Source organism: Pantherophis guttatus, chromosome 3, assembly GCF_059756535.1.
Source record: "Pantherophis guttatus breed Tessera chromosome 3, ASM5975653v1, whole genome shotgun sequence".
NCBI lineage: Eukaryota > Metazoa > Chordata > Lepidosauria > Squamata > Colubridae > Pantherophis > Pantherophis guttatus.
In genome coordinates, this window is record NC_142065.1 from 24,230,116 (window position 1) to 24,253,343 (window position 23,228).

General features: G+C 38.4%; 1 protein-coding gene and 2 long non-coding RNA genes across 4 annotated transcripts in view; 1 reads left to right on the forward strand and 2 right to left on the reverse strand.

The window, feature by feature from the left end:
* The window catches only part of PREX1 (phosphatidylinositol-3,4,5-trisphosphate dependent Rac exchange factor 1), a 231,675-nt gene that overhangs the window by 127,986 nt on the left and 80,461 nt on the right, over positions 1 to 23,228 (forward strand). The window contains exons 6-7 of one of the 2 annotated variants that reach the window (XM_034413827.3): positions 8,361 to 8,522; positions 14,221 to 14,354. In XM_034413827.3, the coding sequence (XP_034269718.1) occupies positions 8,361 to 8,522; positions 14,221 to 14,354 (296 nt within the window). Of the gene's footprint in view, positions 1 to 8,360; positions 8,535 to 14,220; positions 14,355 to 23,228 lie in introns of both variants that reach the window. The other variant, XM_034413826.3, reaches the window with a different exon arrangement.
* The window catches only part of LOC117663582 (uncharacterized), a 31,307-nt gene that overhangs the window by 7,584 nt on the left and 495 nt on the right, over positions 1 to 23,228 (reverse strand). Inside the window, exon 2 of the long non-coding RNA XR_004590749.3 lies at positions 16,773 to 16,828. This is a non-coding gene — a long non-coding RNA (uncharacterized LOC117663582). The remainder of the gene's footprint in view (positions 1 to 16,772; positions 16,829 to 23,228) is intronic.
* On the reverse strand, positions 8,434 to 10,204 carry LOC148114517 (uncharacterized). The gene is made up of 2 exons (XR_015732984.1): positions 10,124 to 10,204; positions 8,434 to 8,581 (listed from the first exon to the last, which is right to left on the reverse strand). It is a non-coding gene; the product is annotated as an uncharacterized LOC148114517 (long non-coding RNA).

The following is a 23,228-nucleotide window of genomic DNA, read 5'->3' on the forward strand; positions in this document are numbered from 1 at the left end:
ATCCTCCAGTTTTCAATACTCTGATTCAGATCTTGAAAACTATTATTATGTTAAAAAGGAGCATTCCTGAACACATCAGCGTACATAGATTGCAGGATGGCATTGTGGCATTCTTTGTAAAGGACCGTCCTCTATCTATTTTTTAAAATTAATTTTTATTTTTTAATATAAACATTCCATCTTCCCTTAAACAGTGTGTCGTCTGAGTACAAATTTCTCTGCAATAACCATCAAGATTTACGACAGCATTCATTACATTGATATTAGTTCTCAGATCTTACAGTTGTAATATTGAACATAGTAAACCTATTCATTTTTCCCTCTTAACGTATCTTCTAATAAAAATATTATAATAATATTAAGCATAATAATCCTAATAGTCATAATAATAACAATCAACATATTGTTTACATCTCTATCTTAACTTATTTTCTACTCTTCTTTAATATCCTTTTATTTCCAACTTCCATTTTTAATCTCTAACCAGGAGTGTTCTCTATCTTGAAGCTTGTTAAAAGATAGTATTTTGAAAAAAATAGTATTTAGCTTGTTAAAAGTAGTATTTTGGCTCCAGTTTAAGAATTAAGAACCAAAGAGAGAGAGAAAGAGCTGCAGGGTTTTTGAAATGCACTTTAAGAGGACTTGAGCAGCACTTGAAAGAGCCATACAGGTGAACTGATTATGGACTTTGTCACGTAGATAAAATACCTCAAATTTTTAGTTGAGTTGTAGTAGTTATATCCACCTTTGCTTTTTTACTTAAACATGAGCATATGCAGCTTTGAAGCAAATCTGTTTTGGCATCTTTCATCTCAATGATTTTTTTTCCCTTTTTGATTATGAATGTGACTGTCTCATTGAGGAGGAACATTATATTATCACATTAGGGAAAAGATCTTCAGGACAGGTGGCATAAATGTCAAAGAAGAGGAAAGATCAAATGGAACGTGAATTCAGGGAAATAATAGAAAAAAAGAGATGGAAATCAGAGAGGAGAAAGAAATAGATTTAGGGGATAGATATATTTGTAATATGATTATATAAAATTGTATATACGATTATATGAAGATTGAGGGGAAACAGCATTTAAATTTATATTGAAGTTCTTTTAAAATTTATTTTCTTCAAACTTGTATTCTCTAAAGAAATAATCAAAATCATTGTCTTCTAAACAACTGCAAGAAATGGGTACAGCTGAATGTTAAGGTAAACTTTGTGGCTGAAATCCTTATAAGGAATCATCATTTTAATAAAACACCCTGCACCAAATCTGATGATGATGATGATGATGATGATGTATCAACTGTGTCATCTGGGGTTGAACAAGATCATTGCAAGATGGCATGGTCACATGTGAATGTCACCAATGTGAGTTTTGGCTGGTATAATTCATTCTGTGCCTTTGATTACAGTATTAGAGGAGGGGAAGAAGAAGAAACTTAATTTGTGTTCGGTATAATGCCTGAGTCAATTCTTAGACATTAAGCATATTTTGAATTGCAATAAATGTTTTAAAAAAAGTTTGGTATTAGTAAAGTTGCTGGTTGGGGAATTTATAGTAACATTATACACCCCATGTATTTAAGCTATTTACTCAATGTTTTTCTAGCATATGGTTTCATTTATACTTAGTGCTGTAAGACAACGGTACTTTTAACTCTGGAGTTCAGCAGTGAGGCAGTTGCTACATGGTTCAGCCTCTGAATTAATATATTCCACTCAGAGAGGACAAATTCTGTGAATAAAATGAGGGATTAGAGTGAGTTGGAAGCAGTGAGGTTACACATAAATCTCATCCTCAGGGTGGAGATTAGTAGCATTTCTTCTCTGCTTTCTTGTCCCCTAACTTAATGGGATATGTAGGTCATAGTAACACAACACATCCTTGGAATCAACAGACTGATGGTTGTTTGGCCAAAGGATTATGGACAGTTGCTGTCATGTATTTGCATTTTAGCTTTTCAGGTATCTGGCTGCAGCTCAAGGCTGTGTTATTTTGGTTTCCATGCCTGCCAGCTGTATGAACCACTTGAAAGGGCATTTATTTGATAATTAGAGGCTGTAGTCTTGGCAGAAAGTTTCCTCTATTCCTAAGAAAGGATCACCTAGAGGCAAAAACCTGAGTTACCAGACTCCAGATTTACTTGAAAGAAAATGCAAAACAGCATAATACTTGCCACCCTTCATGATGGTAGGTGTCAGAAATCAGTAGAGATAAGCATTGTGATGGAAATCTGGCCAAGTGCCTTTTATCTTTTCCTGGGATTATATAAAAAAGACAAGATGGTGCTAATTAGCTAGATGTTAAGGTGCTAAAATATCAGCCTCACCAAGCTTAAAGCTCTGTAGGAAAATTGACAGCTACGTGCTTTCACTTCTGCAAAAGAATAATTATTTCACTGTAATAAAATAATGTTGGCTTATTTGTTGTATAATTTGGGAGAAGTAGCATGATCCAATGGAAAACAGGTTTGTATTGTGCAGTACCGCAATGTACTGGCACAAAGGCAAGGAGCAGGGAGGAAGAGAATAATTTTATATGGATATTAGTAGGGTTTTTTTTGCAGAAAAAAACGTGCTCTGCTCTCAGAGTGAGTAAATAAAGATTATTGGCATGCTGCAGAAAAAGTCAGTGGGTGGCAACAAGATAATCATATAAAAACAATGCAAGTTTCAACATAACAACATCCTTTCTTCTAAGAAGTGCTGTGTTTGATCCTTCCTTTTGCATGCTTGCCTTGCTTTTTTCATAATATTGTAGGTTATATTGTATTTTGCTATTTGCTTTTTTTTTTTAAAGGATGCTGCTGGCATTAGTAGCAGATTAGATGAAATGGGATAATTCATGGGCTTCGAAAGTGGCAGTTCCTTTGTTTGGTAAAAATAAGCTTAAGATTCTATAACTGAGATATATAGGAAGTCTTCAGCTTACAACCATAATCGGGACCAGAATTTCCATTGCTAAATAAGGCAGTTGTTGAATGAGTTGTGCCCAACGTTGCAAGCTTTGTGGCCACGGTTCTTAAATGAATCCATGCTCATCAATAAATCCGGCTTCCCTTATTGATAAATCTTTGCTTGTGGGAAAGTCACAAATGGTAATCACATGACACTGCAACTGTCCTAGATACATGCCAGTTGCCAAGCACCTGAATTTTGATCATGTGACTGTGGGGATGCTGCATCAGTTGTGGGTTGCCCCCGGTTCACACCAGTTCTATAGAATCGGTAGTAAAACCGGCGGGAGACTCCACCCACTGACCCCGACATCATCAAAACGCTCTGCACATGTGCAGAAGAGCAGGTGCGTGAAGCGCGTGTGCACAGCCCCATTACAAACCAGCAGTAAAGGTAAGTAGAATCCACCCCTGTACTGCATGAGTTATATGTATGAGAACTGGTGCAAAAAAAAGTACTTTTTTCAGTGCCTCTGTAATTTCTAAAGGGTGCTAAATGAATGTTTGTAAATTGAGGTCTACCTCAATTTACAAAAGACACCTACAAATTTTCAGCTTCTGTTGTACTGCATTGTTCATGCATATACACATAGTTCTCAACTTACAACAGTTCATTTAGTGACTGTTCAAAGTTACATCACTAAAAACAGTGAATTGTGACTGTTTTTCACACTTACAACCGTTGTAGCATCACCATGGTGACATAATCAAAATTCAGATGCTTATATTTATGATGGTTGCCATGTTCCAGGGTCATGTGATCTCCTCGTGACCTTCTGACAAGCAATTTTCAGTGGGGAAACCAGTTTCTATTAACAACCATGTTACTAATTTAACAACTGCAGTTATTCAATTAAGAACTGTGGCAAAAAAAAAAAGGTTTTTAAATGGGGCAAAGTTTACTTAACAAATGTTTCACATAGTAACAATAATTTTGGGTTCAATTGTGGTCCTAAATCAAGGACTACCTGTATAGAACAAGTATGAATAGAATGATGCAAAGAGCCACAATTTTTCTTGTCCCGAAGGTGCTTTTTCAGGAGGCAACTGGACTTCCTTGTTTGTTTTTTTTCCCTTTGAAGACGTTTTGCTTCTCATCCAAGAAGCTTTCTCAGCTTTGACAGGATAGTAGGGAATGGAAGTGGGGAATGGAAGGATTCCCACTATCCTGTCAGAGCTGAAGAAGCTTCTTGGATGAGAAGAGAAATGTCTTCATAAGAAAAAAACAAGGAAGTCCAGTTGCCTCCTGAAAAAGCACCTTTGGGACAGCCATGACCTAGATGACTGAGAATCTCTACAGAATTTCCACAATCTTTCTTGCTTTTTGGCCAACAGGCCGAAAATACAAAGACTGTAAGAAGAACCGTTGCTTTTTCTATGCATGTTAGACTGTGTGAGTGAATTATTTCCTATTTGTTTACGTGAGAAATTAAAATACATTAAAAAGGTCTCTTCTATGGTATTCATTCAATAGTGAATGCTAATATTTCAATTGTGTTAGTTCCCTCTGTATTTAAAACACTTCTAACTCTCAGGCCACTGCAGATAGGTGGCACAATTACGGTAGTTCAGTGTTCAACCTGGTAACGGGGTTAGAGTTTAGAAACAAAATATTTTCCTTTACTGCTTGTTTTAATATCAGATTCAGCATTTCTTTATCACATTATTCCTTGCCCCCTCCTCCCGAATTTCTCTTAATCCCTAAGCAGCCTGTTTTTGGATCTCTTGCCCCAGAAACTATAATATGAAGCTGAACTTTTCCCCAAGAATGCTTGCTCAGACTGAAGTCCTTCGTGCATTTTGTTCCCAATGCCTTTCTCATGCTGCTTATTTCCCTGCATTTGCCTTCTTCACTGCACAGTACTTATTTCTTGTACTAACAAGCCTTTCTCTTTAACCAAGTCAAAAGTCATTTGCACCAGAGGGGCTTCGTTCCTTGTATAGGAGTTGATTGGAATGATAGTTGACTCTTTCTCTGGCACAAGATGGGGTCTTACAGCACAGCTGAGGGTTGATTTAAGGATACAACAAGAATGGAATGGATGAAAATCCCAATTCTGTTCCCTAACTTTGTCCTTAAACCAAATTTGTATTCAAGCTGGAACTCTGTACTTAGAAACAGACTTAGAAATGATATCACACAATACCTAATTTTGAAGTGCTGGATTTATTTTGTGGATGTAAAGGCAAAGTCTGTCTGTCAAGATGGGGTGGGGGAGGGAAGATAACTTCAGGCCTTCAGTGTTCCTATTATAAGCTTAAGAGGAAGAATTTAATTAAAGGCTCAAGAGGGGATAGCTTTTGCTAGAATGCTATCTAACAGATTCTGGTACTTCTGGATTCTTGAAAAATAGCAAGAATATCAGTTTCATCAATATTAAATGAAGGAACTAAGGGCAGCTTGGATGCTTGCTCAATCCAAACTAAACATGTCATATACGCTGTAAAGACAGAAGGATAGTCACATGCAAAGTAGTGTACATCTGTTGTGTTGATGGATTGTGATATCTCTTCTATGATTTGGCAGGCTTAGCTCAAGTTCAACCTGCACAACCTCTCAGTCTGTTGCTGATTGTATTTAAAGTGTGAGTAGAATTTGGCTCGGTGTGTAGAAAAGTGGAGTTGAACATTTTTGTTACCGTTTTAGGTATGAAAAAAGTAATTCAACTTGGCATGTCTGTTACTAGCCATTGTTTTTTTGCAATTTACAAAAGATTAATGATCACTTGAGAAATATTCAAGGAGAGTTCACTCAGTCATTTAAGGTGAGAAAGAAAAGAAGAAAGGAAAGTTACTCGGTTCACTATTTGCTCAGAAGGGCAAGAGCAATCCCTATTAATGAATCATGATAGTTGCATTTTGCATTTTAAAGGGGAGAGCACCTGAGATAATAATCAGAAAAGGATCCTTTTGAAAAACTGACATGCCTCTACAGGTAGTCCTCACTTACTGAGCACAATAGAAACCAGTAACTCAGTCATTAAGACATGACATGATGTACAGACCCCTCATGTAGATATGATATACAGACCCCTCACATCCTGGACATAAATTGTTTCAACTTCTACCCTCAAAACGATGCTATAGAGCACTGCACACAAGAACAGCTTTTCCCCAAATGCCATCACTCTGCTAAACAACTAATTCCCACAACACTGTCAAACTACTTACTAAGACTGTATTATTATTACTCTTCTCATCCTTCTATTACCTATCTCCTCCACTTATGACTATAACCTTGCTGCTTGTATCTTTACGATTTATATTGTTTTATTTAGCTTCCTAGTATAATTTGATTGCTTATTTAGTATCCTATGACTTTCACTAAGTGTTGTATCTTATGATTCTTGATGAACGTATCTTTTCTTTTATGTATACTGAGAGCTTATGCATCAAAGACAAATTCCTTGTGTGTCCAATCACACTTGGGCAATAAATTCTATTCTATTCTATTCTATTCTATTCTATTCTATTCTATTCTATTCTATTCTATTCTATTCTATTCTATTCTATTCTATTCTATTCTATTCTATTCTATTCTATTCTATTCTATTCTATTCTATTCTTTAACCCTGCTGACTTACGACATCAATTTCAGCTACGGTCACTAAGTGACTCACTGTGGGTCATTAAGTGCATCACATATCATGTCTTGAGATTTCCTGCTAGGTTTTCCATTAATTTTGCTTGTTGGAAGCCGGATGTGAAGGTCACTAATGGCAATTGTGTGACCATGGGACACTGCAACCATCATAAATGCACATCAGTTGCCAAGTATGTGAATCATGATCATATGATGATAGGAATGCTGCAACTTTGAGGGCTGCACATACAGTAAGTATCCTTTAGCATGATTGTAACTTCAAACAGTTACTGAATGAGTAGTTAGTAAGTGAGAACTACTTGTGTGTGTGTGTGTGTGTACGTACACAATATAAATACATACATACATATACACACTTACATACACATAAATACATACATACATACACATAGACCTGTTTTAAGTCTATCTCACCACTACTGCCTAATCTATTTGACAATAACATTTCAGAATCCCAGGAAGATCCAGGCCTAGTTGAGATGCAATCTAACCAATAAGGCTTTTCCAGTTTTCTACTCTAATTCAGATAATCAGTAAATGTGAATGAAATAGTTGAAACATGCTCTAATAATAAACATCAATGAGACTAAGTGGCTACAGCAACGTGCTTGAGAATTTACAGTGAAGATGTTGAAGTGATGGATAGCTTTTGTTTTACGATCATCTCTTAACAGTAAAGGAACTTGAAGTTAAGAAGTATGCCACAGGCTAGCACTTGGGAGAAGAGTAATGGAGCCCATGGGAAAGATATTCAGATGCCCATGATGTAAAACAAAGATCAGAATAATGCAGCAAATGGTTTGTGACGCTTTAGAGGAGCAGAAATTGGAGTATGATGTACTAGGGTAGAAAAAGTATTGATGTTTTTGAACTTGGTTGGTGAAAACGTCTGAGAATACTACAGGTAGTCCTTGATTTATAATCACAATTGAGTCCAAATTTTTTGTTGCTAAGTGAGATATTTGTTAAGTGAGTTTTGCCCCATTTTATGATCTTTGTTGCCACAGTTGTTAAGTGAATCACTGCAGTTGTTAAGTTATTAACATGGTTGGTAAATGAATCTGGCTTCCCAATCACCTTTGCTTGTCAGAAGGTTGCAAAAGGTGATCACATAATCCCAGGACACTGCAACCGTCATAAATATGAGCCAGTTGCCAAGCATCTGAATTTTGATCATGTGACCATGGGGATGCCATAATGGTCGTAAGTGTGAAAAATGATTATAAGTCATTGTTTTTAGGGTTGTTGTAACTTTGAACTTTAAATGAACTGTTGTAAGCTGAGGACTATCTGTATAAATGAGCCATAGTGGCACAGTGGTTAAAATGCAGTATTGCAGGCTACTTCTGCTGACTGCTGGCAGTTCGGCAGTTCAAATCTCACCGGCTCAAGGTTGACTCAGCCTTCCATCCTTCCGAGGTTGGTAAAATGAGGATACAGATTGTTGGGGGCAATATGATGACTCTAAACTGCTTAGAAAGGGCTGTAAAGCACTGTGAAGCGGTATATAAGTCTAAGTGCTATTGCTACATATGCAATAGCATATATAGAAAACAAAGAAACCAACCAAGAAAACAAAGGGAAAATGGAAAGATTTACACCCAGGATTCAGATAACTAAGCTTAAGTTATCAATTAATATAATTCTTGAACTCGATATCTTTCAGTTAGAAACATCTATTTGCCGTTGTGTTTTTCAGTAATTGTATTCTGTCTTAATCGTAATAGAAAATTGGTTTGTCTTATAACTTCTATAACTTATTTCTGTTTTCCCTTTTCTTTTTTACAACTTTCTTCCAGGAATTAGCCAAGAGGACACCCACTAAACACCCAGATTATCAAGCAGTATTGAATGCATTACAGGCAATGAAAACAGTGTGCAGCAATATCAATGAGACCAAAAGGCAAATGGAGAAGCTGGAAGCTCTTGAGCAATTGCAGTCTCACATTGAAGGATGGGAGGTATGGTGGAAAGTGGGTAATAGCTTCATTTTAAGCTTTTGGTCATCAAGTAGAATTACCTATAAGTAAAGGAACAAATTTAACTTGCTAGCCATTCGTTAGTTACCTTATTATTTTGTTTCTCTGTCTTACTTTCTTTTAACAGTTATGTTAATTCATGAATTAATGTATGAAATGAAAAAGAGATAAAGTGAACATGCTGTACAGTACTTACAAGCTACAGGAGCTTGCCCATTATGGTTGTAAGTCATGACACTGACCCGGCCCATTTTTCAATTTTTTTTAAAGTGGTCATTAAGCAAACTCAGTGATCCTTAAGTGAACCTGTTGTTTGCTATGGGGTGATTTCTTCTGAAAACCAGAAGAAAATGCTGGTTTCCAGCAAAAACATCATACTCTGGGTTGAAAGTACATTTTGGTGGGTCCATTGTAACTTTGAACAGTTGCTAAGTAACTGATTGTAAATCAAGGATGATAGATAGATAGATAGATAGATAGATAGATAGATAGATAGATAGATAACTAGCAAGGAAGGAAGGAAAGGAAGGAAGGAAGGAAGGAAGGAAGGAAGGAAGGAAGGAAGGAAGGAAGGAAGGAAGGAAGAACTGGGATACATAGTACAATATCAGATTTTTGCAAATTATATTCAAAAACATACATTGGTGTACAGATTTTTGTTCTCTTTTATGATGCAATAATGTATGCAAATTTATAAGCAAAAGAACTGGAAAGATTTGGAATTTTAACAGATATTTTTAAATATTATTTCTAGATCTATAAATGTATTATTTTTGAAAGCAAGGGATTCTATCCAAGTTATTTAACATACAAAATAAATCTTATTACAATAAAACATCTTCATAAGATACTTGTAAGCATTAAATGGAACAAGAAAAAAAAAAACCCTTCCAAATTTTCTTTTGATTCTATTCATATTGTCTTCTTTGAGCAGCCAAGCCAATTTTCTTCTATGGCAAAACTTCAGTTTCATAATTATTGGGGCTTAGGGAGGCATGAATGCAGAGCTCTATAGCTGGTTTCATGGACAGTCTTACCTTTAAATGCACTCTTAATCCATTTTGCCCATTGAACAATATGTACCATACTTTTGCCTTACCATGCCTTATAACCTTTGGGCTCACCAACTCTCCTTTCATTCCCGGCCATGGACATAAAGTCATACAGTGCAACGTGGCTGAAAACATTACTGGCTGCAGTACTGCAGTTTCGTGTCATGATTACAGCTTTCAATGGAAATATACAGGAAGAATTACATTTTAATAATTAGATAGCTTTTACCTCATACCAGCAGGACTTTTTGGAAAATGATGAGAAAATGTGCTCACAAAACGTTATACCTGTCTGCTTTCTGCAGTGAGTGGGTGTGAAGCTCACATGAAATAATATGTTAAATATAGTCTTAATAAAAAGTCCTGCAACTGTAGCTTACTATGTGACTGGTAGATTGATTGATTGATTAGTATCAACTCTTAGTGATCACACAGATACATATTTTTTTTTTCTATGACAGTCTATCCCTAATCTGGCCTTTTAGATCTTCCAGAGGTGCACCTATTGTCATTGTAACTAAGTCCACGCACCTTCCTGCTGGTTGCCCCCCTTCTTCTCTTTTCTTTCACTGTTCCCAGCATTAGAAAGTTCTCAAAGAGCAAAGTTTTCACCTAATGTACCCAAAATATGATCATTTATGCCCCGAGTGAGAACTTTGCATCGAAACAAATTCAACATAGCAGAGGTGGTATTCAGCAGGTTGTGACCAGTTCTGGAGAACCGGTAGTGGAAATTTTGAGTAATTCGGAGAACCAGTAGTAAAAATTCTGACTGGCCCCACCCCCATCTATTCTCTGCCTCCCAAGTCCCAGCTGATCGGGAGGAAATGGGGATTTTGCAGTAACCTTCCCCTGGGGTGGGGTGGGAATGGAGATTTTACAGTATCCTTCCCCTGCCATGCCCACCAAGCCACGCCATGCCCACCAAGCCACGCCCACAGAACTGGTAGTAAAAAATTTTGAAACCCACCACTGCAACATATAATTACTGCTGTTGGCAAGTAGTTGAGGAAAGATCTATTCATTGTATTATTCAGGTAATACTTGATGCAGAATAAGATGGTGGAGGTGCTGATTGATTTGGACTTCGAATGTTACTTATCTAAATGATAAGGCAAGAAGGCAGGCAGGCAGGATTTGCTTAGCTATTATAAAGCCTTGATGAGGTATAACTCTAAACCAGGGATAGGTAACTGGTCTGTAATTGAGCTGGTTAAAATTCATTTGATGAATTGAGTATGATTTTTTTTAATTGGACAAAATTAATCCAGTAATAATTTCTACGAGTGTCTGATAGGCATAAGAATTTGACAGAGGCCACTGATTAAGCAGGAGGAGAGCTTTCCAGTGAGCAGATGTGTTTTTTATTCTACTGTCTAGAATAGAATTTGCTAAATAACTTCCTGGCCTTATTAGTGTCTGGAGCATCCTGTGTTTGAGAGGCTGATGGTAACCAGCCGAAATTCTTTTGCTGGACACATCTGTTAGAAGTCATATAAACTTCCTCATGTTGAAAGTGTTTTTTGAGATTGTTTTGTTTTGACTTGTTCATTTTCTCCTTCAGACTTCTTTTTTGGCATCCAACTGGAGCCATGTGGATGATGTAGATAGCCAGCTATGTAATTTTTATTGTTATTTTTTTGGATAGCAAGTTGGTCAACAGAGCTCAGATAGAATGCTCAGTGTCTGAGCACAAATATAAATCTATTCTGAATTGAGGGTTAGCTTTGAAGCCTTGGTAACTACTTTGCCAACCTAAATCCATTTTTTTAACATTGTAAGCTGTCAAGGGGCACCTTACGATGAAATGGACAGCAAACAAATTTAATAAATAAAATAATAAATCAATCCAGGATAGCAGTGGATTAACAACAGAAATAATAAGAAAACGAATGGGATTGGCTAGGATAGTAGTGGATTAACAGCAGTAATAATAAGGAAACAACTAGGATTGGCTAAGTGTTGCTATGAGGATTTAAATGGAGCAAACAAAGATTCTGAGAATTAAAAGAATTTCTGATATGTTTATCAGGGTTTTTAGACAAACGAAAGCTTCTTGCTGATTTATTCCATTGCATAGAGAATTCAAAAAGTAACATCATATATTTCTAAAAGCTTGTCTATATTAGAAACTGATCTTAATTGAATATACTTTTTGTGGCCAGAAAGGAATATACCCAGAAGGGATGTTTCTTCTATATTCCTCAGAAGAAATATAGAAGGAAAATCCCTAAAAATATTGTACTTTTAAAAAAGAAAATTCAATACTGAGAGCGAGCTGCAACAATACATGGATATCAGAATTATTCTTACATTTGATCTTCATAGTCCTTTTTTAATACTTACTTTACTTTCTCCTCTAATGGAGTACTTTCTATTTTCCATCATTAAGGCTATATGTGCTATACACCTGATGATCTGAATGTTTAATTAGTTTTTGATTTTTTCAGTGTATTGGGTTACATCAGTGCATGTTTTGGTGGGGTTTAATGTTAGGATGAGTTGAGAGTACAAGTTTTTCATATGAAAATAATTTCCATTTCTATTGGTAAAACTAATTAAAACTTTAGAAAACAGGCTGAAATTTTACCACCAATATTTCCCTATTGTATTGCCAAGTTTCAGTGGTGGTTCCTTGGGGAGCAGAGGGACAGAAATAAATTGCTTATATGGGTTGCGTGCAGCCTGTGATGGCCAAACACATTTTCTGTAACCTTGCTTGCCAATTATAATCAACTTTCAGTCTTTGAATTTACTGGATAACTGTATAACTAAGCATGGATACAGATCCATGAATTTCAAACAAGATATGAAAATTATACCCTTTAAAATAGCTTTCCTCAACTGGTTTGTTAGACTAAATCCTCATTGTTTATTGAACACATCTGGAAGATTGTGGTTTGGGAAAAACCGATCTTTAAGAACTGGAAATATTTTACACACTTATCTGAACTATATGACATAGACTATAAAAAAAGTTGATAGGTGGATCGAACAGGCCTACTCAATTCAGAATCATTCTTGTGTCACACATAGATACAGCCTAATTTATTTCAAATAAATGTTACGGAATCCTGATCTCAAAACTAGAGGGTTCTTCTAAATAGAGTTGAGAATGTGTCATAATAGTAAGTAATGTACCTATGAGACTGAACTGTGAGCCAGGAAGTTCCTGATCTAAATCTCTGTTTCACAGTTGATACCAATTCAGCAAATGATTTGAAGAAAGCTAGTCTCTCTAAGCTGCATCTTTTTTGCGCACTTATATGAATGTTTCCTGTTGATGCTGATGTTCCTTCGCTTTACCACTAATACTAATCGTACTTTATTAAATCTGCAAAATTGCTTGTAGTTTACCTACCCAGCCACTACCCCACTTTTGGGGTAGTATGCAACTTCTGTTAGCGTGGGTGCATAAAAATATATAAGAAAAGATTTTGCTGATGGTATGTGTTTCACAATTCTGGACTAATTTTTTGTCTTTTTTTATTAGGAAGACATCAGTAGGTCAGATTAATATAATATACTTCCTTAGTCTGGTTTGCACTGCAGATAAGGAAGTTAGACCCTGACAAACACATTGCAAAATAAGAAATATATTTTTTATACTTTCTCTATTTTTTGTTCTGTGTTTCTTATAAATTGAATTAATTGAGTAATTTGCTGGCCAGGAATTATTTCTTGTTATTTGAAATATATTACCTGCGTGTTTTCTTGCATAGGAAATCATACTATATGTTAGAAACATAAAATTGGATTACTTAGCTCTGATACTTCCCTCCCTTATAATTTGGAATGTTGCAAAGCAGTATATGCAAGACTGTCTTTCAAAATATCCTGGAGACTTCTCTTAGTTTAAAACAAGTTGGCTGAACTCTTAACCTGAGATGACAAATGAAAACTTAATGTAACAATGGTTTGCTGCTTGCAACGCCAATCCATTTTTCTAATCAATATGCTGGTTCTAATTTTCACAACTCTAAAAGACTTGGGAATAGTTTATCTCGAGTCCAGTACGGTAATGGTATATGGAAAAGATTTTGGGAGACACAATCAGTGTTCATCAATGAGCATCAATGTTCTTTTCATCAATGAAAATAAGTCTGTCCCCCTGCACTGGTGGCATTTGTCTCCTTTTTGTACATCCCAGTTTATCTGTTGTTTCTGGGAGGTGATAAGTAAAGCCCTTTCTATTCTTAGGCTTTTAAACAACTATTTTAATGTTTTTATATCTTTACTCTGTTTTATTTTACAACTGGTTTTACTTTGCCTTTATGTGTTATTGCTCTTTTGCTAGTGGCTTTTTATAGGTTTTTTAAAAAAATATCTATCTATGTAGATTAGCAAATTCTGGTTACTGAATAGTTGAAATTTGTATCAAATAAAACAAATCTTAGCAAATATCTTGAACAGAAGGCATTAGGATAGAGAAAGTTAAGTTACTTTTTATAATTTGATTTTTTTGAGAGATGATATTTAAAAAAGAACATGAACAACAGATTTAGTCAAATAATTTCTAAGCAGCCATTACTGTTGAAAGGTGGCTTTGATTAAAATTGACACTCCAGAATTCTGATAATATGTTCTGTAATGAGATAGAATCCTGAAATAGTTCTTTTGTATTCTAGGGCTCCAACCTGACAGACATTTCAACCCAGCTTCTGCTTCAGGGAAACTTACTAAAAATCTCAGCTGGAAACATCCAGGAGAGAACATTTTTTCTTTTTGATAACTTGCTCGTTTATTGCAAGCGGAAATCCAGGTGAGTGCACTGTCTTATGTCCGTTGCTCAGTTTCCTTAATAATAAATACATGGAAATAAGTGTTTTATGTTGTTTCTGGATTAAGGAAAAGGGAGCATCTTTTTTTTCTAATTCTTATGAAGATTTATTTTGAGCTTTAGGGCTCGAGAGCGGGGTGAAATCCAGCAGGTTCTGATAGGTTGTGGAGAACCGGTAGTGGAAATTTTGAGTAGTTCTGAGAACCGGTAAATATCACCTCTGGCTGGCCCCAGAGTGGGGTGGGAATGGAGATTTTGCAATATCCTTCCCCTGGAGTGGGGTGGGAATGGAGATTTTGCAGTATCCTTACCCTGCCACGCCCACCAAGCCACGCCCACCAAGCCACACCACGCCCACCAAGCCACGCCCACAGAACCGGTAGTAAAAAAAATTGGATTTCACCACTGCTCTAGAGGTATGACTTTAGCAAAGACGTGGGCAATCTTACCTTGGCCTGGGACTCTAATTTTTGGGGAGAGGGGGCAAAAGCCACCGGGATGAAGCTGAGACCAAGTTTTTATAGGCAAAGTGAAAGAGTGTAGGAGTCATTTGTTTTGTGGTTGTTTTAAAATAAGCTTTTATTTACAAAGAAGGATTCTGGGGGTCCTTGGTGCTCTCCGAACTTGATGGTTTTCTTGGAGACATTTCATTATCACTAAGTATAGCATCCTCAGTGTTATAAGAAGTGGGATTGTTTTGTTTTATATACTATTGGCTTGCCCTGACAGTGTTGGTGGGAGTGTTCTTGATATTTCTTTGATTAGGTTGTTGCTAGTTTGTTTCTCTTGTTGGTAGTTCCTTGATTGGGATATTGTTTACTTAAGAAGGAGCCCTGTTTCTTTTTATACTATGCTAAGCATATTCCAATAATATCTCAATAATATCTCTCTTAAAACATCAAGAAATATTTTTTTTTATTTTATTTTTTGGGCAATCATGATCAAGGAGGATTCGGGGATAACAGTTTAGAATGTAGGCTGGAGTTTACAATGGTCATATTCTTGTGTTGGAATTGTCTATGGAGATTCTCAGTCATCCAGGTCATGGTTGTCTCAAAGGTGCTTTTTTCAAGAGGCAACTGGACTTTCTGGTTTTTCTTTGAAGATGTTTCGCTTCTCATCCAAGAAGCTTCTTCAGCTCTGAAGATATTTCACTTCTTGGATGAGAAGCGAAATGTCTTCAAAAAAATCCCCAGAAAGTCAAGTTGCCTCTTGAAAAAAGCCCCTTTGTGTTGGAATTTATTTTTATTTAGAAAATGTATACAGCTATCCATCTTAAATACATAATGTGGTGGTGAGCAGCCCACACAAAAACAATACAAAAATTCATAACCAATTGAAATAGTCAATACAAGAAACAAATAACCAAGACACAAATGCCCTGGCTCCAGGGGTGAAATCTACTTATCTTCCTTACCGGTTCGGAAGTGCAAGGGCCATGCAGACCCTTTGCACATGCACAGAGGGTAAAAAACACATTACTTCCTGGTTAAAACCAGGAAGTAATGACACCCGGGCAGGTGGGCGGAGCCTTGCGCCGCCATTGCTACCGGTTCTCCGAACCACCTGCCACAATCACTACCAGATTGCCTGATCCGGTCTGAACTGGGAGCATTTCATCCCTGCCTGGCTCTAATACTTGGGGGGGAAAAACAGGTTATAACAGCCCTCTGGAAGGCTAAGAGAGACAAGGCCATGTGAACCCGAAACGGAAAGCTGGAAATTGGAAACTGGTGTGCATGGCAGGAATTCTCTGTACTGAAACTGGGTCACATAATTGGAAAAGACCTGCAAAGAGGAGGGTTTGTAGAAGCAAAGTGAAATTAGACATGCAGGCAAATGTTTTGGAAACTTTTTGAAATTTGAGGTGAGACAACACAAGTGAATTGAAACAATTTAGGCATTAAAAAATGTTATGCAAAAAAAGTGAGGCAGCAATAATGTCACTAGAATCCCATAATAATTTCTAAAAGTAATTATTCCTTTCTCTCTCTCTCTTTCTCTCTCTCTCTCTCAACAAGGCCTGCTATAAATATAGGCTCTAAGGGAGAAGATTGTTAATGACTTAAGCAGCATTACCATATTTCGATACATCCTCTGGCCCTTTTCTATGTATGATGTAAGAACTGAGGGGAAAATAATGAAAGGGAAAGTAGACATAAACAATGAAGAGTCAGAAGGGGAATCCAAACAGCAACTCAGCCCAGATGTAGGGAAAAATTTAATATCATTCTAGAAACTTGACTGACTATAAATAAGGATTGGACATTCCTCTTGCAGTTTCCAAGATCCTGGATTTAACTCCAAAATTTGCATAATTTATTGAAATATAATTCTTGCTTGATCTTGCATAGCTGTGTGGGCCTTAAAACATGCTCATCTCAAAGGGCTGGTACTTACAGTTCTCTGAATGTTGCTTCCATCATTCTCATGAATGTCATGACAACTTGCAGATGCTGTTGAAGATTAATGTAATAGATTACTCAGTTTTCATATTCATTTCCCTTTTGCTTGGGGAAGTAGGCTTGACTGAGGACTGAAATTAGGTACTCATCTGATCTGGTGGGCCATCCAAAAGGAATGCCCCCCCCCTTGGGGAAGGCATGCATCAGACCAGTGATGAATCCACTTATCTTTGCTACCAGTTCGGGAAAGGGAGCGCACAGGAGCGTGCGGGCATGCACCCCTCTTCTGCACATGCACAGAAGGTTAAAAAACCAGATGTAATGACGTCCCAGTGGGTGGACAGAGCTTACCGCCGCCGGTGCTACCAGTTTGGCAAACCGGGCGGATTTCACCGCTGCATCAGACTAATTGGGAAGAATCACTCCATGCCATCTAAGATTGGGAATCTGCAAATAGTGCTAAATCATCCCACTAGCTTCATTCATGCTGTCTCCTTTCCTTTCAAGTGATACTCAAGTGGGAGGGCATGGATTGGGATAAAGCTAATGATATTGGTGATCTGTGGGATGAGTTTCTGCTGGCTTTATTCATATTCTGAAAGGAATTGAAGAGCATCCTCCTTTAAAGAGGAAGGACAAAGCATGGGTGAAATAGAGCAGTAGTAGTAGAAAGGGGAAAATACCTACTCAATAGGTCTGTAGGTCAGTTGGGAACAGAATAGGCTAATAGGCTAGAGATTCTTCATTCTACAGCAGCAGTCACCAACTGGTGGTCCATGGACCACTGATGGTCCACGAGAAAACTTTGGTGGTCTGCAGAAAAATTATTTGCATTTTTTAATATTGCACTAAATCGGGTCCTCAGACTATGATCCTTGGGCCGATTACGTGCAATGAACGTTTGTGTTGCTGCAGAGAGTCTCTCCTTTCAGGATCTTTTTGTGTGGGTTGGAGGGGGGGGGGCAGAAATTCTGACTTGGGGTCTGCTTCAGCCTCCTGGTGCAGGACTTTGGGTGAAGGCTGGAGAGAAATGTCGCTGGTGGCAAGGAGCTGGAGGGCCTTGTTCCAGTGGGACTACATCATGGCCTGGAACTGGCTGACCACCTCAGCCTGCTGAGCCTCCAGGAGCCGGTACCTGGCCTTGCACTCCTGCAGTTCTTTCCTCTGCTTGGAAAGCCTATGCTCGTAGTCCTGAGTGAGGTGCTTCTGCTGAGCCTCCTTCTCAGTCAGATCCAATTCGAACTGAGCCAGCTGTTTTGCCAATTCTTTCTCATGATGGCTGCTTAGCTCCAACAACTGCTTCCTCTTGGGGCCCTAAGGAGCCCCGGGGGGGGGAAGGCGAGGAGTGGCTGGCAGGGGAGGGGTGAGTAGGGCCGGCAAGGTGCCCCCCCCATGTGAATAACATCAAGATGGCCATCGAGTTGGCCATGCCCACCCAGTCACATGCCCACCTAGCCACGCCCACCCAATTGGTCATTAGACAGATCATATTAGTGGTCTGTGGGATTTAAAATTATGAATTTAGTTGTCCCTGAGGTCCGAAAGGTTGGGGACTCCTGTTCTACAGTAACCTTCCCTAACCAACCTAGTAGCTTCTTACATGTATTAAACTCTGTCATCCCATGGACAGAAATGCCATTGATTCCATGTGCTAAGCAAAAGCCTCTTCTATTCTTTACTAGTAAATCTTGACTTCCTCCTCATTCATTGGAGCCTTCCTGGGTCTTTCTTTGTCAGTCCTTTTTTTTTCCCCTGGTTCAGTTTAGCAATTTGGATTAATACAGCCCCTCCCTTTCTGCAGGCAGTTTTCCCAGAACACTGAGTTTTGGGAAACAAAATGTTCTATTGCCTTTTGAGAGAGAGCTCTTGTTTGTACAGAATAGGCATCAGTGAGCAAGTTTTCTGCAGTTTGGCTTGGAGATCGATATGGCAGCCTTGACACTTTCAGTTCCCCAAAGAATTTGTGTTTATATTTCCTGTAATTCCAAAGCAAGCTCTGTCCCATTCTCCAGAATCTGATTTTCATTAAAAGTAGAGGAGTTTACTGCATGCTACCTACTATTTAAGAGATATATTTAGATGTGGCAAGGCTGCTATAATTCGGGATGGTTTATCTCTCTCTGTCTGCTGTTTAAATTCAGTGCAGAACGAAGCTGAATGTCTATCCGTTTGCTGGAGTTAGTTAGCATCAGGCTTCAACAAGTAACATACTAATCAGCTACAGTGTTCAAATATAGAACTTTATAACAAGTTCTAAATAATGAAAAATGTTTAATGTCTACTATACCTCAAACAGTGCTCTATGATGTATGTATATCTAGGCTGATATTAAAGCCACTTTTCCATGCTGCAGCCCCAAAGATCATGGTATATATCAGTGATGGCTAACCTTTTTGCCATCGCCTGCCAAAAGCGTGGGGAGTGTGGGAGGGTCACACGCGCGCGCGCCGACACCCATAATTCTATGTGCCCTGCCTCCCCACGCATGTGCGCGCGACCGCCCCATGTTCCCCCCGCTTTTGGCACGTGATGGCACAGTGGGCTCGGTAGACCCGTTATTCACTCTCCCCAGGCTCCAGAGCCTTTCTAGGAGTCTGGGGAGGGCAAAAACGGCTTTCCCCACCCCCCACCCCCCAGAGGCCCTCCGGAGGCTGGAATTGGCCTCTTTGCTGACTGCCCAGAAGGCCCGAAAATCAGCGTGCCGGAGCTGAGTTCGCGTGCCCACCGATATGGCTCCGTGTGCCACCTGTGGCATGCATGCCATAGGTTCACCATCACGGATATATCTAGATACATTGGAGCCAAATTTATAGGATTGGTTCACGAGTCTTTCGATTCATTATCAAGTGACCCAAAGAAGGTAGCAGTATTTGAGGGAGAAAACCACAATGTTTTCTTTGCCTACTCAGTGCAGTTGTTCACATTCTACTGAAACAGTGTTGCATCATGGATAGAAATGTTCACATCCATGCAGGTATGTGCGTTGGATTGTTGGGGGGTAGTGAAATCCGCCTTTCTAGTTAGAATTTATTGCTGTAACACAAATTTACTTACTCGCACATTCTGTTTTGTAGTTTATAGTTATGTGGGTGTAAAAATCACTGATTACTGCCACCTGCTCATCCTTTATAAACTAGACTTTATGCTTTTGTGTTGCTTGCTGTTTCAAAAAAAACAAAAAAAAACAAAAAAAAAAAAAACCCAGACTGCTTGGAATGAAATTTAGTCTGGTGGATACAAATGATTTAATATTGTAAAATAAAAATAAAGTCAAATATTTCATGGTGGCGCAGTGGTTAGAATGCAGTACTGCAGGCTACTTCTGCTGACTGCCAGCAATTTGGCAAATCGAGTCTCACCAGGCTCAAGGTTGACTCAGCCTTCCATCCTTCTGAGGTGGGTAAAATGAGGACCCAGATTGTTGGGCGCAATATGCTGACTTTGTAACCTGTTTAGAGAGGGTTGTGAAGCAGTATATAAATCTTAAGTGTAATTGCTATTATGGTCATAGACCAGCATAATAAGAACTTTTTAATGGTGTACTCCCCTCCTTGCCCCACTCCCTGACCTAACTCTAAGAGGATTAATTGACACATGATGATTATTAATCAGGTTGTACAGCAAAAACAGAATCACACAATCTATAATATTCAAAACCTTTTTTTTAACACTTAGTAGGTCAGCCCAAACAGGTAGCTATGAAGATTTCTGTTCTGCCATAGCTCAGCTTTTGGATCCTCAAGAATGCCTAACCAAAGTAGTAAAAAGAAGGGCATGTGTATATTTAATGTCACATTTTATCTATTCATTTAATGTCACATTTTATCTATTCATTCTTAAAAAGACAAAGGTAAAAGGCTTGTCAGAACCTTGGACAGATCTCTGTGAAGTGTGCAAAATACTGTTTTGGAACAAAATATTGTTCCAAAACAATAACAACAAACAAACAAAAACTCTATTATTTCAGCAAAGTCCTTGACTTCAAATGTCTATGGAGATTCTCAGTCATCCAGGTCAGGCAAAGCATCCAAAGATGCTTTTTCAAGAGGCAACTGGATTTTCTTTGTTTTTCTTTTTTTTCCTTTTTTGTTTCAAAATGTCAACTTTTAATAATTTTTAACTTTTTTAATTCTTTGTTTTTCTTGATGACATTTGGCTTCTCTGAAAAAGCTTCTTGATTGAGAAGTGAAACATCTTCAGGGAAAGGGAAGGAAGTCCAGTTGCCTCTTGAAAAACACCATTGGGACAAATCCCAAATATTCTCCATAATTATCATGTAGTCCCCAACTTTCTATTTTTGAGGAAGATTGTGGATAATGTAGCTAATCTGCAGTTGATGATAACCCTAGAAAAGTGGATTATTTAGATCTTTTTCAGTCAAGGCCAGGATTTAGTATTGAGGCAGCGTTGGTCATGCCGTAGATGCCTGTAGTGTAGCTGAGATGGGGTGGTGCATCTATCCTGGTACTCCTTGATTTCTCAGTGGCTTTCAGTTCCATTAATAGTGGTATCTTTCTAAGTAACCTCCATGTATTGGGAATAGGGACCACTGTTTTACAGAGGTTGTCTTCCTTTCTCTAGGGCTGTTTCAATTGGTGTTGGTTGGGTGAAAGAGATTGCTCCCTAGGTGGGGTGCCAGAAGGTTCTGCCCACTCTTCCTTTCTTTTTAACATCTACATGAAACAACTGGGTGAGGTCATCTGCTGGTTTAGGGTTTGGTATCATCAGTAGGCTGATAACACCCAGTTATACCTTTTGACACCAGGCCAGCTGAATGAGACTCTTGAGCCTCTGTTTTGAGACTATGCAGGGTGTAAATGGGGAAGAACTGTCTCTGACTTTTTCCTATTAAGGCTAAGGGATTGTGTTTGGGGCATCCAGATCTGGGAAAATATTGGAGGGGTAGCACTTCCTCAGTCAAGAGTAATGTGCAATGTGAGGGGTCTTCCTGGACTCAGAGCTTTTGCTCAATGAACAGTTGCATGCAGGAAGACCTTTACATGGCTTTGTTTGGCATGACAGTTGTGCTCTCTCCTAGATCAGGAAACCCTTCAGACATGCCTTGGCCACCTCACAGCTTGAAGACAATCTGAAACCTGAAAATTTTATTTATTAAACTTATTTATAAGATTTACGTGGCTGACCATCTTAAAACAAAACTCTGGGCAGTTCACAATTACAACCAGATCAGAATAGCAATAGCACTTAGACTTATATACCGCTTCACAGTGCTTTACAGCCCTCTCTAACCAGTTTACAGAGTCAGCATATTGTCCCCAACAATCTGGGCCCTCATTTTACCCACCTTGGGAAGGCTGAGTCAACCTTGAGCCTGGTGAGAATCAAATTGCCAAATTACAGGCAGCCAGCAGTCAGCAGAAGTAGCCTGCGGTACTGCACTCTAACTACTGCGCCACCGTGGCTCATGTATGTAGCATGTAGCATGTACATTCTACATACATGTATGTAGAATGTAGCAGCACAGGCAGTGATGGGTGTGCCTCAGCATGCCCATGTAATATATCTGCTCCGCAAGATGAAAGAGCGCCAGTTTGTTTTCAGGTGCATTTCAAGGTGTGGTTCTGGTTCGTTATTAGAAAGCCTTATACAGTTAAGGCTTGAGGGACCACCCATAGTATCTACTAGGTGATCAAACAGGTTTACCATAGTCCTGGTTCTTTCAATTAAACAGTACTGTCTACCTTGGAAATGCACTATTTTGCTATAATAACTGTCCTCTGAAATGAGGTTCCTCCCAAGATCTAGATGGACCCCTCCCCCATCCTGCAGGTATTTCAGAAGGTTTTGAAGCTCTGGCTCTTCAAGCCCTTTGAAAGGGATTGAAGTCCCCCTTCTGCAGGTTTGCTTCTTGCTGTTGCCTGTGGTTTGTCTGCTTCTTCGTTTTTATCATTGTCACCTACAGTGATGTGCTGTCATAGTATTAAATGGTGATTAAGAAAACTGTGGACAAGTTTATATTCTACTTGTGTGCTTGTCAGAGGCATCTTGGCCAGCCTTGAGGGAGAAGATAATGCTGATCTACATTGAGTTTGATCCAGCAGGATTCTTATTATTAATTTCTTAGGTGTTATCTACTTTTAGCAGCATCAGTATCTAGAGTCTCTGCTTAAACTGAATCTTCTGACTTAGCGTCCTTTTTTGGTTGACCCTTGAGAACGTTTGTCTTAAATCAAATTAAATAACCACTAAACAAAAGCAATTGAGGGATGGGCAAATACATAAATCAATACAATACAAACATTCATACTTGCACACATACACATATAATTAACTAACCACCCTAATATTACTATGGTTTCAGATCCTGTCATAAAGTTGGATTGTATTTTTAGTTGCCAACTGTTCCTCTGCCATCTGTCATTACGGGCCTGTATCATTGCCTTTATAAAATACACCTCCACAACAGGTTTATGATTACAGTATTTATGGT